The following is an 18,176-nucleotide window of genomic DNA, read 5'->3' on the forward strand; positions in this document are numbered from 1 at the left end:
CATTGGCTACACATTATATCAACGAGTATTTGCTTTCCGAGCAATACAAGTGATAGAGTGTGGAGATGACAACTGACCAGTGTTGTGAAATGTTTGCTGTCTGTTGTAGGTGTGGCGTGACCTGACAGAGTGGATGTGGCTCCCACACAGCACACCATGTCCGATGCTGACATCATGGCTGAGGCGTATGCTACCGACGGAAGCAGAACCCCAACACAGCCAGGTGTGGAAGAAAATGGGGAGGGAGGAGCAGCAGCAGACAAGGAACAACAGTCAGATGCCTTGGATATGTCTCATACACCTGTCTCCCGCTTTGGCCGCAAGTTCTCCAGTCCCAACCTTGTATCAAGTGCCATGATGAACAGCCTCCGTTATGGGCATAGTAACAAACTGGCCTGTCGCTACTGTGGAAAGACTTTCTCACAGGCAGGCTACATAAAGGCACATGAACGATTACACACAGGAGAAAAACCATTTGCTTGTTCTGTCTGTGGTAAGCGATTTAGTGACCCAAGCAACTGGAAGAAACATGAGCGAGTCCACTCTAATCATAGTAACAACAATGTAGGTGGGGGCGGGGGTAGCAATTCTTCCAGTCCAAAGACCCCACCAGTTCCACAGCCACAGTCACTGGTCAAGTCTGAGAGTGAAAGGAGCCTTGTAATTCGGGCAGCCAGCTCAATGATCACCTCCTCTTTGCAGCAAAGGATGCGCAATGGGACTGAGATGAATTCTCCCATTGTCTGCAAGCTATGTGGGAAGGTATTTTCTAGTCAAAGCAGCCTGAGCACTCACAAGAGAATCCATACAGGTGAGAGACCGTACACCTGCATATCCTGTGGCAAGAGCTTCACCCAGATAGGCACGCTACGGACTCATGAAAGGATTCACACTGGGGAAAAGCCCTATGTCTGCAAGGTCTGTGGGAGGACGTTTGCTCAGAGTGGCAGCTACAGGATGCATGAGCGGAGGCACATGACTGACACAATCCAGAGATGCCACATCTGCTATGCTACATTCACAAAATGGCAGGATTTGCAGCAGCACATGACAACCCACCCCCAGATGTCGGAAGCCCTGATGGACTACTCTCCACCCGGGCTTGTGAGCCCAGGTCACCAGCCCAATGACCAGAAAGAAGATCTGAGGGGTCCTAGTCTTCCTGTGTCACATGCAGACACTATCCTGCTGGAGGGGGAGGGGCATTTCCAGGCACAGTCAGTGTTTCAGGTAAGCTGGAGCTAACTCCCATGTTAAGATGGTTTCACTTCTTTTACCTAGAAATGCCTGTTGCATTAGAAGTTGCAGGCTGATGTTACAGGCTGTCTCATTTCTACTAACTACAGCTGTAAGAAGGAACACAACAAATAACTGATGTAAATATCAAGTACGGAGAACACCCATTACATAACAATGACAGTAGCCATTTATTAGCGAGTGAGGAAAATGATGATTAAATAAGCATTAAATCCGCAAAATGGACAATACCCATTAAATACCATTTATGGAGAATACCCATTGAATAGCATTGTTCATCAATGTGTTCCATCTCTCTGTCTATTCCTTCTACAAGTTCAGTGTTGCATCCAGAGCCACAGGCCCATCGTGACATTGCGAGGATTAAAATTTTTTTTTTCAAAAATATAAAAAGTTTGAGATGACCCCTGACTTGAAATGCTTCACAGTACAATATATCTAGACAAGGCCGGACACTTTGGTGTACCCACCTGCTTTGCCGATCGCTACACTTCCATCGCATCTAATCGATTAAAACTTCATCTAAACATAAACATGGGTATATGGCTATCTATCAATCACCAGTCATAACACATACCAGGTCATGATTGTTATTTCTACAAGTCGATTGCAAGCCGATTTTGACCCTCAACTAAACGATCTTGACACAAATGGCGGACAATAGCAAGCGTCAACCAATGAGAGGGCTTGCTTTGACCGCACCCCCATTATATGGCCTTATTGTTCTGGCTATCGTCCGCCATTTGCCACATGAAAACTTCTGCCTTTCAAGAGTGCAAAAATGGCAGGAATCACGATGCTGATGGAGAAGTGAATGAAACTTTGACTGATGATAATTTTTGTGATCCGAGAGCATTGACTAGAAATAAAGGTGGACCCTCATAAGACTTGAACAGAAATATATTCATAAGTTTCGAAATAAATGGCTTATAAAGTTTAATTGGTTGGATTTTGACAGAAGCACTGGGATCACTACAACCATTAAGTATCTCTTAAAAAAATGTTAAATATCAGTATAATGACCCTTTTAAGTTATTTAATGTACACTATAGTATGCACATATCAGCATGTGCTCTCTAATATAGATTTTTGGCACAGAAATTAAAAGGTTGTGAGTCAACTGGCTCAAAAACAACAAATCCTAGATGCAACATAGGATGTTATGCTCCACAGTTTGACAGAAAATGTTCTGGAAGTTGATTCTCCTGGTTGTCTGAATTTGTTGTCACCCATTTAAAATTTTAAAATTCTAACCCTGTTTAAAAATAAATGCTACATTTTTGCTTATAGGGTATGAATATGTTCAGTAGTTATTTACAGAGTAAAAGAATGATTGATTGTTTTGAATATAAGCTTTAGATAAATGCATTTTTCCTTACAATTAAATTGTTCTTATTTTGGGTCAATTGCTTAGTTATATGGTGTCACATAAATCACTGAATATTATAATATTATTCGGTGACGGTTCTTTTGTGAGTAATTCATAGATAAAGGTCTACCTTTTCTCAACATGGCAGTAGCCCACTTCAATAGTCTTACGACATCTACACATGAACACAAAGATATGTTGCTTTTGCATCAACTTTGATGGGGCTGTGGGGTAGCCTAGTGGTTAATGCATTCATTCTTCACACTGAATCCCCACATGGGTACAATGTGTGGAACCCATTTCTGGTGTCTGTGATATTGCTGGAATATTGCTAAAAGCGGCTCTCTCATTTATCTTCGTTAATCTCCAGGGTATTTTTATCCAATCAGGTGTCTACGCTAGGAAGTTGCTTGTAGAAGTCACATATCAGTGCTCATGCTGTTGATCACTGGATTGTCTGGTCCAGACTTGATTATTTATGGACTGCCACCATATAGCTGGAATATTGCTATGTTTGGTCTTCACACAGGGCTCCAGAAATTATTTCAACATGAGGAATATGTACACCACATTACATGCCGGGGGGATATAGTCGATGCCTCGTCTGCGCATCTGTAATCATTTTGTTTCTGGAGCAAACTCAGAAACCATTCAATATTTGTAAACCAAACTTGATAGATATAATAATCTCAACCTTTTGCTACTTACAGAGTTTGGGCATTTTTATTGTTTTGTTTTTGCATGGAACATTTTGGTGTTAGTCTAATGGTGGGGTGGGTTTCGTTTCCGGAGCAGAACTCAAAACTGTTCACTATTTTTCGGCAAAACATGGTAGATATATGAATCGGAACCCAAAGTGGTGCCTTTTGCTATTTACAGGTTTTTTTTATTTATTATTTTCTCCGTTTCCATGGAAACGTTTCAGACATAGTCTCAAAAGTGCGAGGTGTATTTCGTTGCCGGAGCAGAACTCAATAACTTCTTAATACCTGTCTTTAAAACTTGGTAGATATGAGTTGCAGACCCCAAAGTGGTGCCTTTTGCTATGTACAGATTTCTGTGATTTATTATTTTCTCGGTTTCCATGGAAACGTTTTGGACGTAGTCTCAAAATGGAGGGATGGGCTTCGTTTCCGGAGCACAACTTGAAAACCATTTCATATCTTTCAACAGATCTTGGCAGATATATGATACAGATCTTGAAATGGTGACTTTTGCTGTTTACAGATATATGGCATTTATATTTTTCATGAATTCCATGGAAACAATTCAAACATAGTCTAAAAACACATCAAGTAACTGTCAGACGATTTGTCCTTTCAAACATGCGGGGGTCGGGGGGATATGTCATCTTTTGATGACTCTTGTTTCAATACTGGGAAAAGTTAAGAGTTCATTTCGAGCATTGAATGGAATTTAATGGCATGTAAGTAATATGTTTTGTTTCATATATACACTGCAACATTGCAACTCTTGTGTAAACAGTTCAATAAACAATAAAGCAATAGTTTCTCAGATAAAAACATCCATAAAATGATTCTAAGACCCTACACCATTGATAAGCTGCGCATGTGCTACTTTTTCTGATTTTTGTCCTACCATATCGTGCATACTTTTTTTATCTGTACATATGCCGATGCAGCCCTTATCTGGAGCCCTGTTCACATAAAACAAGGCGATGCTGGCCTCTATATATCAGGGATATGTTTCAGTACAACTGGATCCTGGCTTAAGATACATGATTCCTACTGAACAAATGATGTTATCTGAAGCTACGGAGTCAGCCTGTGAATATCATCAACAAGACTACAAACATTCCCATATTACACCCATGTTGAAAGAACTAATTTGCTACCGTTATGGCCAAAATAGGCTTCCTGTATCTGATATACAACTGCCTCCATGGTTTGACGACCCATGAAGATCCCAGGGTAGAATAGGCCGTCAGCAACCCATGCTTGCCTTAAAAGGTGACTATGCTTGTCGTAAGAGGTGACTAACGGGATTGGGTGGTCAAGCTTGCTGACTTTGTTGGCACATGTCATCGGTTCCCAATTGCACAGATCGCTGCTGGAGTTGTTGATCACTGGATTGTCTGGTCCAGACTCGATTATTTACAGACCGCCGCCATATAGCTGGAATATTGCTGAGAGTGGCATGAAACAAAACTCACTCACTCACTCACTCACTCACTCACTCACTCACTCACTCACTCCATGGTTTGACTCTCTACTTGTCTGAACTCCTACATCTGTACACAACATGCTCTCAGACACACACACTCTACTGGTCATCCCATCTTACAAACTAAAATCCTGTGCGTACCACCCGTCCCTTTATTCTGCACCTGCACTTAGGAACTCTCCCCATTTTTCATTTCTTAATTCACACATTTGGTTTACTTATGTCTCAAGATTTTGTTAACCTGGTCCCTTATTCTCAAAACATTCATAGCCCTAAGAATTCTTAACTTTGCTCATAGCCAATGTGTTAAGAATGGACTTAAGACCTTTGAAGGGCTGCAGATGTTTCGAGTAGCCTGGTTAAACAGGTATCTGAACTGTTAGTGTTGGAAGATTTGATGCTGATAGTGTTTGATGCATTACATATATTTCTTCCAGGGTCAACTGCCTCCCTTCTCCTCAATCATGCCATTTCGATCGCCAGTAGGAACATCATTTTCCCCCAGCTTGTCTGCTCCTCTCAGCATGTACACGTCGTCACCTATCACATGCCTCCCTGACCAGCCTGAGATGGGTCTTCTACGACCCCAGTACTTCCCCAGTATGAGCTTGGCAACACAGCTAAAGCTTCCTGAGCAGACGTCACCCGTGTCAACACCTACTGGCACCACAGAAAATAATGAGGTGGTGAGCACCACCAGCCATGGCCAGACTCGCAAATACAGCACAGAGTCCCACAACTCGCCCCCGATTTCTGCTCTAGATGCCCAAGGAGATGCCAACAGCAAGACTGATCAAGATGCTGACACATCCCAGAATGCAGGTGGACTGAGTGAGTCCAGTGACAGCGGCTCCCAGACTCCTGATGGCGTGGAAAACGGAGGAACTGATGATGCCCAGCCATTGGCCATCGAGAGGCAGAATCTCAACACTCGAATGATGCCATCCTCCTCAAGCGGACGTAAGCAGCGTCACCCCATGCGGCGTTACAGCAGCAGTGCCAGCAGTGAGCAAGAGATGCCTCAGTCGACTTCCTGCCTTCCCACCAACATACACACCAATGGGATGAAGCTGCCTGCAGAGCCAAACGACGCCGAGGACGTGGCACTGGTGTCTTATCTCCTGTGGAAAGGTAAGGTCTACAAGTGTGAACACTGCCACATCATTTTCGATGACTGCACCCTCTACCTTCTCCACAATGGCTTCCACTCTCATGACTCGGACCCCTTCAAGTGTGTCATCTGCAAACTCTCCTGTAAAGACCGCATCGACTTCAACTGCCACCTGACAAGTCACATCAAGTAAACACTGCATCACAGTAACATGAGAAACATTTCAAATATTTTTGACTGCTAGTTTATTTCAAACTGTAAGGTGGTGCACCACATATCACCTTGCTTATGTTCATCTAATGATTTGATAGATTTAGGTTTTTTTATTCTTAACTTGGACCACAGGTTTCATAAACAATTCTTGATAAATCATTTATTCATGAAAATGATTATCACTTTTTGTACTGATAGACAAATTGTATCATTGTCTGTTCGACAGACTCTAAAAGATGCCATAGCCAAAACAATATTATTATTCCATTGGCCATGAAAGCTTTATTTATACAATTTTGAAGTGCTTTTATCATGTTTTCATGTTACATTTGTGTAAACATTTATTGTTTGTATTCACCAAGTATGATTCTCCAAATCTTGAACAAGAAATGTATTTTTATTGGAAATCTGTGAATACTACTGTAATTTCAATGTGCAGGGTATTGTGTTTTACAAGCACGTCAGTGTAGATAACTATTTACATATATTCATGTAGAAACAGGACCAAGCATGAAATATTTATTGTTTGTTTCCAGGTTACACATAAAAAGGTTAAGTGCGTTTGGTTGTAATTTCAACATTTGATAAATTTTTGCATAAATGAGAGCATTATATATAAAGCTGCATTCATAATGTTTCATAATACTCATTGAAATATCTGCACCTCATCTCCTGTCTCCTCCTTGACAGGTTTTTATGTGACATCACCCTTGTCTGTCTTCTGTATCAAGCATTTTCACATTTTTTGAAGAGGTCCTGTGTCCTCTTCAGGATGTCTGTTAAGAAAAAAAAATCTAACAAATTTTGAAAATGAAACCTCAGTCTCAGATGTACTGGCACACAGCAAGGATACTGGGTGAAGATAATTCATTGTGACATACTTCCTTTTTCTACTGCATGTTCATGTGCAATGTGAAGGTTTTGGATATAGGCGTACCTTGTAAAGCCAGCCTGCCTGGCTCCTCAGCTGTGTCAGTCTGCCAGTACAACACCATGTTGCCGTCACCCAGAATGTACTCATTGTTCCTTCTAGTCACACACCAACATTGGCAATGTCATCAATGTCACTCTTGTTCAAGTTTTTCAAAAAATGTTATTTTTGCCTTCAGAATTGACAGTAGGAAAGTAGATGTTTGGTGTCATTGGGTTCTACTCTGTGTTAGAAGTTCTTACTGTATTTGATTTGTTGGCAGATATCTGAGTATCAGATAGAAACTGTATATAGGAGAACCTGTAGAATCATGCTCTTTTGGAGTTACTTTCACAGTACCAAGTTTTTTGTGCCTGTTTGAAAGAAAATCATCATGATGTTGTTCAGTTTGTCCGTGGACCAAGGGCATTTGTGCACTGCAGTTGACAACATAGGCGAGATAAATCAGTTCATGAACACCTTCAAGAAGTCCCTGGTGGGATGATACATACTCTGGGAATTCCCACCATGGAGGATGCTAGATTCTGCTGCCGCTGCCATCATTATAGACAGGCTACAAATGCTGTAAGATGTTTATACAGACACTGTACTGTCACTGTTTGTGTTCTGGCCTCTATGATATTACTCCTAAGGCTGCTGGCTGTATGTACAATATTGTACACTTATATATATTACCGTCAGTGGTACATTTGCCAGGAAATAGTTTTCTTCAATATTCTTTATCAGCCTCTTGAGTTTGATGAAAGTGTTGACTACTTAGACCTTGATGTGATTGTGTTGTGGGTGTATTCATGTATAGCTAGTGAGGCCAGCTCTTCCCTGGGGGCTGATGCAGGGGCACCTACTGCCAGGGGGAGCTGCCTTCAGCACCATACTTATGTATATAGTGACCATAGATTAGGTGTGGGACCACACACCCAACACGTCATGTAGTGGGGCTGCCATTACACATTGCAACCGATTCAAATGTCAAAAATTGTTATATGCCAAAGATCAAAAGAAAAGCTTTATACTGAGTGTACTTACTATTTCCTCGCACAAATTCCAGTTGTCCGTGTCAGTAAAAAGAGGACTAGTTACCTACTTACATTTAATACAGTTATGTTCTTGAAAGTCAAAGTGTTTGGACCAAGTCAGAAGACTGAGTGATAGTTTGATATTTTCATATACATTGTACATGTATAGATATGCATGCTTGCCAGTGTGAGGGCCGAGTGCCGACCAATAGATCTGACACTTTACAATTGGGCAGTGATCAATATTGTTTATCATTCTTTCGTCAGTCAGTCACCTCAAAGGTGAAGTTTTATATATAATCAAAGTTACATTTAATTTTCCTATATGATATTATGGGTTTAGTAACAATTTATGTTATTGCCCCATTTATTTGGGCATTGTGTGTCAAGAATATATTATATATTTTATGGATGTATTTAGCAGATACCATGTACATGTAGGTATTTTTTGTAATCTGCCTGCTTTTGATTATATTATCATGCAATAGATATACGTGATTACTCTGATTGTCCAGAATCAAAATTCTTGAATGTGATTGTGAGGCCCCGGCTGCTGCTGCTGCTGATGTTGTCGATGCTGCAGGCTGAATGATACGGACCAGCATGTAGTTGAGTGCTTGGCTAGAACCAGACTCCAGTGTGTGGCACATGTCGGACCTATCCGTGTCACAGTGTCTGATTCTGTATTGGACTTAGCAGTGTTGGTAAGTAAATGTGAATGTGTGACGTGAAGGATGACCCCAGCAACAGCAACAGCACCAGCAGTAGGAGGCCTCCTCCTCCTCTTCCTCCTCTTACTACTTTCCCAGTGTTCTCTCTGCCAAGCAGCAAACACAGGCCAGCTACACACCTTACACATATTAGTGTACACATGCTTAAAGCAATTATGTGTAGTGGTGTTCTAGCAATATACACTGAAGTTGTTGTGTGAGCAGGGCTCACTGGTCAGAGTCACCATCCAGCAGTGTGTGTCACTATAAACCACAGCAGAAGGGCCACCATCTCATCCCTTACTGAGTACTGGCAGTTTATACACGACTACTCCTAGACTTAGCTTCAAGAGTGGTTGCCACTCACACGTGTCATGTACATTCAGTACTCGTGCCACATTAAATTGTATCTGGTTGGTAATTTCCACATATCTGTAGCAATGGTGAACATCCTCTTAAATGTTTACCTTAATGCTATGGAGCATATAGATCGAACTGACTGAAAATATCTGTGCTTGTGAAGACTTTTATCATCATATACAAACTGTTTTTTAATATTTTTTGTACATCTTTTATGTCTCTTTGGATAAATATGAAATACAATATTTTCAGTTGGAGGGTTTCCAAAGTAATTTGAAGGTTAAAACCAACTTAGAGCCCCTATTCCATCTGTGTTTAATGAAAGGTCATTATGTGGCCTTGTGTCTCTGTCCGTCCACTTCCGTTGATGCCAGGTAAGGTGATCCATGTGGCCGCTTCGCTATATCCTGGATGATGACTCTGAACAGTATGCCGGCCTCTAATTGTGATTTAAAGATCATCATGCAACCAGCTAAGTCCATCATGTTTTTTATTGAAAGCAATATATTATATGGCCAGTCTTGTATATTGCCTTTACATGACTCCTGTCATCTTCTCCAAGCCATGCAGATGAAGCTTCAAGCTACAGCAATACTAACAATGCCTACTTTTTCTCTATTTTATCTGTGGTGCTGGATCAACAATTACATTTGTCTCATAGTTATATTATTTGTGTATCATGACATATATATATTATATATATATTTCCAGTTTTTGTCTATTTTAAGTGAATGGTTACACCAATTAGCTGACTACCTAGTAGTAGTGCCACATGTTGGTTAGTGTAACGACTGCTACTGCTAGCTAGATGTGTTGTCTTGTGTAACTGTAGCCGTCTGTGCTGTCATCCTTCCCCATGACCTATGCAGCTTTCAGCTCTCCACCTACTTGAAGCTTGAACACTGTTCCCCATCGGCTGTTGCAAACTTCTTCACCCTATGTGCCCAGTGCTTACATGCTCTGTCCAACCCTGTATACATGCCAGGCAGGCAGTCTCCAAACTTTATGCAAGTACATATTGTAGACACAGTTCCATAACAAGCTACATGTCAAGGCACACCAGCCCACAAGACACAACCTCAAGCTATAAGGAAGCACAGATTACAGCACACCACCTCTTAATGTACAACACTTTACTGAAGCCCATCCCATAAGACAACTAACCAGTTAGTACAATGCATGTAAGACGTCTTGGTACATCCTGTTGGTCATGGAAATTGATTCGTATGTCCTCCTCGTGAACCCTTTGAACAGTATCATGCTGACATTTTAGAAACCACACCTTACTCCACACCTTCCCCTTCACACCTGGACAATCCATCTCAACATTACCACCTTTTGCTCCATGCCAACTCACTGGACAACACTTTATCCTTCTCTTAAAGCTTAGAACAGCCTTTTGCTTTAATCCCATAAGTCTTGTCAGCATCTGTAAATCATCCACTTCACTATGATTGTAACTTCACTACACGTTCCTCCACACATCTTGTGACCAGGCAGCGCTGCTGTCTACACTGACATGCACATCCTGTCCACTGACTGACCAGATGCTCCAGCACACCACACTGGCCACTGTATCATTCCCAGCAGCATGTAACCTGCATCCCCAAACTACTGACATCCCTTGTTCATTAACCCAGTCATAAAGCAGATGAAGAGGTGGGAAAACAGCTTTACTTAGTGTACTGGTACACATTATACACATTTACCAAAGATATTCTTTCCCAGATATGTACACAACTTTCCCAAGGCAGTATGCTTATTGACAAGTAAAAAGCTGCTTGACACCGACACACACACACCCTCTTCCCCCTCCCAAGTCCCCTCACTGTAGTGTTGTCCTACCTCCCTTCCTCCTGGTGGTGGGGTGCCTGCACCACTACACCATCAACCAACCAGTGAATAGAGTCCGGATGAAGTTAGCTTCCACCACAGTGTTGTCCATGCAGGCATGTCGGTGTTTCAGCTTCAAGCATATTTGTGTTCCTGTGTACTACATGCAGTCATGAAGCATACTTCTCCAGGGTAAGTAAAACACAAGGAGCTGACAGTCAATATGTTTCATAGACTGAAGATGTATGTCTTAAATAGTTCTCAGTAAAGAAACAGACTTTGTTACCAATTTATTGCATCCAAACCGACTAAGTTCGTACATTCCACATTATAAGGATATCTGTTCAGTATGTTAGTCTGTTTTGAACATTGTTGGTCAGTGAAAAAATTCCATGTTCAAGAATATACCATTCAGATAATATGGATTTTGCGGACTGTATTAGCATGCTTTCCTCTTTGACTAATTTGGTATGTTACAGTCGCATCATAAGCCTAAGCGTATATAAATCTTGATGAAGGGTCAGTGATGTTTGATGGACTTCAGATACTACATTCAAACACAGTTTTCTTTTAGATATTTACATATTTAACTGTTCCAATTTTAGACTGCTCATAAGACTTGTCATCAGAAATACAAAATGGTTGCATTTTTTCAATGAAATTAAAAAGCAGATTTAAAATGGGGTAAAATGTATATATCATTGTATAAATTATTTCAGTCGTTGGAGATGGTACAGAAGCATATAAATGTTAATGCCAACATCAGTTTGAAGAGTACAAATTCAACAAGAAATTGCAGACTATATATGCTTTTGAGGAGAAAAATAAGTTCCAGATGCTGCAGATTTTTGTGTTGTAGTTGGACCAAATTTATTTTCTTGATTGACAGCTGATTATAAACATTGTATCGCATGATTGAAACTCATGATTTTGGGTCACATTTGAAGTCATGAAAATAGTTACAAGAAGGTGCCTCAGATTTGAAACAAATATTTGGGTGTCATCGAGGAGACATGTCTGCGTATGTAAAAACGTTTCTTTAACACACTGCATGCCGTTTTGTAGCAACGAACAAATACAGATTTGTAATTATTCCTAACTCCGTAGAACTGTTGACTATGTTTCACCACTTTCAAATGGAAGTTTGCCTATAAAATGTGTGACAGTTTTGTTTAAATGAATCACATAAGGAGGCTGAGATGTACTCTCTTACTATGCAAGCACAAGGCCATTCCATGTTTTATTGTGACACAGGATCGGGGATAAGATGATAGGGAGCAGTCGCCAGTGTTTGTGCTGGATTTTCAAACAAATCCATGCTTGGCTTTCCTGAAAGTGTAGAAGACCACTGACATTTATTTACAGCATATTGTTACTACTGATATGACGTGCTCTTTGTCTTGCAGTTTTTGTGCAGGTCACTCTTGATCTGCAACAATTTTTGCAGGTCACTCTTGATCTGCAACAATTTTTGCAGATAACTGTTGATTGAGCATGACTGGGACAGAAGTGGCAGTCATGGACTGTTAGTCTGGAAGTAGACCTCTGCATTAAGTGTTTACTTGCAGGTAGTAGATGGGGGAGTTAAGGGGACATATGAGATTGGGCCAACAAAAGATGTCGTAACTGAAGGTAATGAAAGGAAGGTATGGATGGATGTTTGTCATATACCATGTGTACAGGTTACATTGATGGTAGGAGACCTACGGGACATAATTTCATCTTCCATATTGTTAAGCAGGTACTTATTGCCTTTGAATTTTTCATTAACTTTCTACAGTAGCAATTGAAGATCTATCCTGAAATTTATTGCCAGTGTTATCTTAATGATACCACTTCTCCCAAGCAAGAAGAAAGCAAACTGATTTATTCACAAGGATGTGATGGTTAAAAGGTAAGAAGAATCAAAAACAATAGCTGTCTTGTTGATGGTCAGCGCATGTCAATTTACTGACATCACATCCAACTTCTTCCTTTCTGATTTCAGTACATGAGATCAGTTCTCTGACCCTCCCATGTTCAGCCCAAACATGGAGGCAATACTGGGTTATTGATAGTTTTGAAGGGTAGTTTTGGGAATGAGCAATTGGTTTGAAATCTTCTGATGTTGCTTTAGGGGGAATAGGTTGGCTTGGTTTTTGGGGATCAGAGGTTGTTCTCATGTTTTGTTCTGCATTCAACTTTTACATGTTCGTATTGCTGCTTTTGTCTTGATGCATTTTGCAAACTGTTCATCTGTGTATTACAATATGTTGGTGCTACATTATCATGCCATTTATTATTCTACAATATATATCATAGTAGGGGAGGGTCTTTATATAGGGCTTCATAGGTCTATATCATATTTGTGAATTTTGTATTAAAGTTGTGCCTTTAGTTGAGAAATTCTACTTTTGTACACGTGTTAGTTTCAATGACTTGTTTGCATGCAGACCTAGTCTACATGCCACTTATATGTAGAGGTTGTAGGTATTTTGTTCTGCTCTGGGACTGTTGGACTGGAGAACAGTCTTTCCCCAAACTGTGAAAGTATTGCCCAGGACTGCTGCTACTGGTGTATACAGTCCAGGGTGTGGTGGAAGACAAACCAGTCAGTCTGTCTCAGACATTTATTTTCAGTGGTAGTCCTTATGTTTAAGGGTCTAACCCTGCAGCTTGTGAGTAGACAAGTTCTTGTTACAGATGCAACCTATATTTTGACAGGCTTTGAGTGCAACAATTGCACACCACTGTTGTCTCCTGGCATTTTGCCCACACATGTTAAGGGTTCAACCCTAGTTACGCCTTCCAGTGCTACCGATATTGTTGTCTTCTTTATAGATCTGAATCAAAATCATGTTTTGTCCAAATGTAATATTTCAGTGATAATAATTGTGCACGAGCTATTGTCAAAATTGAAATATGTTCCACATACGACTGTTTTAGTGCACATTGGTGACTGATAGTATTGTCTTGCAAGTATTCCCATGAGACCGTGGCATGTTGGACTGGCAGTGATGTCAGCACAGATAGTAAACATTCAAACATTTAGTATCATGCTTTACCCAGCTTAACACTGAAAAAAAATGCAACATTTTTTCCGTTACTGAAACTGATTATGATAGTCATTTTTAATGAAATGTTGCCTGATTCAATCTGCTTCTGAATGTAAGCAGGCTTCTGACTGTCCCAACATGCCACCCTGTCTCCACCACAAGCCACCCGGCGCCTGGATACTATCAACAGCAGGCACTGACTCACTTGGAGACTCCCAGTCATCATACCAACACCACTCAACCTCAACGTCATCAAATCAAAAGCATTTCATGACGATAATTATAATTATGATTTTTGAAAAAGCGTAAGGCCGGAACCAATTATTGTAGTTTGTTTTAAGGATGTTTGTTTTCAGAAAACCTAAAGGCAGGAGGGAAAGAAAATATGAGTTATGTTCCTCTTATATACTAAAAGTATTTTACTTTTGATAATTTATGAAAGGTATATGGAGCAAAAAGCAATATAATACTAATTTTCATGAAGTAATTGCATTTTGAGCCAATAGAAAACATGAGGATTTTAGTTTTTGATCATGGAAATTAATTTATTCTACTTTTTCTTATTCTTGAAAATACATGACCAGCATTTCTGTGAAACAATGAATAAAACTGGTCTGGGCTAAGCTGTCAATTTGACAGTCTTGTGAAACTATTTGATCTTGTTTTGGAATTGATATTGATGGCAGTTGAGCCCAAGTGTTCAGTGCCTGTTGAGGGTGTATAGAGATGGTGAGGTGGGTGCCTACATGTGTTCCACATCCAGTACTTAGTTATTCAGTTGTTGTTTTCTAAGCCTTACTGGCTGTATTAGGGTCCATGGTATTATGTATTGTTATCTATTTGTTTTTGTACAAAGCATATCAAGCTAGGTGAGATCGGTGGCTTTGTTAGTTGAGTATTTAGTTTGTTCGTGAAGCCCAAGCTTACAGGTGGGCAGGTCGCCTAGTTATACACATTTTGTTATACATTATACTTTAGATATTTTAGCAATTTATGTATTTGTCTACAGCATTTTTTCAATGTTAGTGGAGCATACCATGAGCTTCCGCATTAAAAGCTTTACAAAACTTTTTCTGTGTGTTCTTATGTTGTTGTTCTTGTTGGATAAAATGGAAGCTAATGAGGCTTTGGAGCACTCACTAATTCTGTGGTACATTTCATGAGTGGTGGATTAATTTTGAGGTCAAAGTGTCTGCTCGTAACCAGGGCTCAGTTCCCCACACGGGGTACAATGTGTGAAGCTTGTCCCCTGCTGGGGTATTGCTAGCACATACAAAAAGTGATGTAAAACTCCATTCACACACTCATTTACAGGTACATTTTACACAAGTTGTGCAACTATCTTGCACCAATTTACACAGTGCAGATGAACTGAAACATAACATTGTCAAGGATGACATGTAGTGAATGCTGCTGCAGGCACAAAGGAAGGACGTTTGATGGAAGAATATTTTTCATTTCAAATATTTCATTGCAAGTAAAGACCAGCCTACCATACAAAAGGTGAACAAATCTGAAACTCATATATTCCAAACTGAACTCATATATTCCAAAACAGAACAAAAATCACCAAAATAGGAAAACTTCCCAAACTGCAACAATATCTTCTAAAACCGAAACTAACGCTCTGTAGTGGAAAACTAATCATTTAAAATGGAAACAAAACTCGTGTATCAACTACAACAGCGCCTGAGAACGGTCGCCGAACATACAAAACGGCAGTCATAGCATAAAAAAAACCAGCATGAATATCGTCAAAGATGGCAGCAAGGCTAAATGCACGAAGGCAACATGTAGTCCAACACAGAGAAAACATCCCAGCATACACAAAAACAAAAAGTAGCGCAACATACACGAAGGCAAATAGTCGAGCACACGGAAAAGTAGTCCAACACAGAAGGTAGTCTAACATGCATGAAGTCAGAAGTAGTCCAACATAAAAGTAGTTCCAACATACACAGAGACAAACAGTAGACCAGCATGCACAAAAGTGGTCCCGGCATGCGATACATACAGGCCAAGAGGCATTTTGTATAATTAGTGGTCTAAAGATAGAATGATATATGACACTTTAGAGCTTTCCAAAGAAGTGGATCCACTATATTCTGGAATTCAATTCATGTTGTATGCGCAGTAAATCCAGAACGTATAGATGCTTTGCAAGAGATGGGTACAAAAGAAAAAGAATTCCAAGAATGTTCTACTTGAAGAAAAGAAAGCATGAAAGGTGGAGGATCCAAGTCCACCTAAAAGACAAAAGCGATACATATTGAACCTGGAGACTATATGTTAACACAATGTGCTACGAGAGTCTGTGTCCTGTAATTTGTATTATTGTTGATGAAGTGATAGTTATTATGGGTCACATTTCGTTCCACGGTCATAGTATTTTAGCAGCAAGCACCGAGGTAGAGTTGCCTCCCCCACATATGTTTTCTTGACTGTTGGTACAGGCCAAACTCCACTGTCTAGACATAACCCTTGTCTTAGTGAATGGTTTGTCTGACAGTGGAGTTCTGAGACTAGGATTTTAACTAGAACATCTGTGAAATTGTGTGGTCATAATTTATACCTTTTTCAATAGTATGTCTGTGAGATGAGTGTTATTACTCTGACTGGTCTCTTTCTCTGGTACATTGTGTTGTCAGATACCCTGTTCCTCTTTGTCCCTTCCATTAATTACTGTATATTATATATATGGCCTTTATTGGTCATCCCCATTAGCGGTATCTGTCATCACATCAACTGTAGAAGGAAGTGCTATTGTTCCTCTATCTGTACACTGTTGAATCTTTGCCTGTCCATTGTTGCATATAAAAACTGTATATATATAGTTATATAGTTATATAGTTATATCCTGACTGTCTGGCAGGATTATGCCGCTCGCAGGAAAAGCTCTGGGGTTGAGCTGGAACTCCCCTCACCTCATACATGTATACATTTTTGTCATGTCATGTGATGTTCAAAACAAACTAAGCCTTCGTCTTCATCAACGTAATGTTCATCTTAATCATGAGCAAGTCTCCAGTCACAGTATTCACCCACTGACAACCAGAATTGACAATTGTCATACAGGCGCATGCGTTTCTTTTTGACCTCGTACACGTCTTCGGCGCAAATTTCCGTGAGCAGGGAGTCTGTACCCTTGTATACATCACTTCACACCTGTCGCCGTACTGCCTCTTGAGCTTGTTGCAGTAGAAATTGTACATCAAGTATTGGGACAAGTCGAGAACACTCACTCCCACATATACAGGCTGGTTCAATATGATGTTGGGTTTTGTGTTTAGTCGTTGAATATCTTGTTCCAAATGAACGCGGCACTGGCGATGAGTTTTTCTTCCTCGGAGGATATGACGAGGTTGACACTGGTGCGTTTTCTCAAGTTTTCCATCGTCTTTCCATTGTTCAAGACCTTGTACAGGTTTTTCTCGAAATCGCTGGTGGCCAGCTTTCCCAAGTCCGTGTTCATTCGTAAGTAAGTCTCCATCCAACGACATATTTTGCATTGTTAATCAGGTTCATCACGATATTTCCCAGCAAGGTTCATTTGGTAATTGGACATCCAGTACGGGTTCACCATCAATCGTTTATGAACAAGGGGATAGCCGTTGTGTGAGTCGTGTATTTCAGGGGGGTACTCCAAGTCCACGTCAAGCAAGTAGCCTTTGTTCGCGACGGCGATTGTCTTGGGGAAGGAGACCCATTTGAATGCTCCAGTGGGGAGATACTGACTCATGCCCAGTTGTACAGGTTGCTGGCATTTGATAAGGGCTTCGAAGTTGGCGTAGACAACGTAAGGAATGTACATTTGATGTTTGAAGTTGACGAATTTCAAGACATTGTTGTTTTCGGCCGGCATGTCGATTTAGATGGCCGTCTGTCCCAAACCTTTGCAATCATCCCGAGGCGATTGAAGCAGGTTGACTGGCACGAAGCTGCGGGGTTGCCTTTTCTTTTTTCTTTTCTTTTTTAAGGGTGGGGGGGAGGGGGGTTTCCATGGAATATTTTGGTCTTAGTCTAATGGTGGTTTTGGCTTCAGACCCTAAAGTGTTGCCTTTTGCTATTTACAGATTTTTGTGATTTATTATTTTCTCGGTCTCCATGGAAACATTTCAGGCTTCAAAAGAGAGAGAGGTGTTTTATTTCCGAAGCAC

The 18,176-nt window shown here is 40.5% G+C and overlaps 1 protein-coding gene across 1 annotated transcript in view; it reads left to right on the forward strand.

The window, feature by feature from the left end:
- Positions 1–8,069, forward strand: part of LOC137259717 (uncharacterized) — a 30,233-nt gene extending 22,164 nt beyond the window's left edge. The window contains exons 2-3 of the mRNA XM_067797307.1: positions 110–1,230; positions 5,248–8,069. Of these exons, the coding sequence (XP_067653408.1) occupies positions 157–1,230; positions 5,248–6,114 (1,941 nt within the window). The 5' untranslated portion in view covers positions 110–156 and the 3' untranslated portion in view covers positions 6,115–8,069. The remainder of the gene's footprint in view (positions 1–109; positions 1,231–5,247) is intronic.
- Positions 8,070–18,176: the final 10,107 nt, after the last annotated feature.

The sequence above is a fragment of the Haliotis asinina genome, chromosome 13, assembly GCF_037392515.1.
Source record: "Haliotis asinina isolate JCU_RB_2024 chromosome 13, JCU_Hal_asi_v2, whole genome shotgun sequence".
NCBI classification, from domain to species: Eukaryota; Metazoa; Mollusca; class Gastropoda; order Lepetellida; family Haliotidae; genus Haliotis; species Haliotis asinina.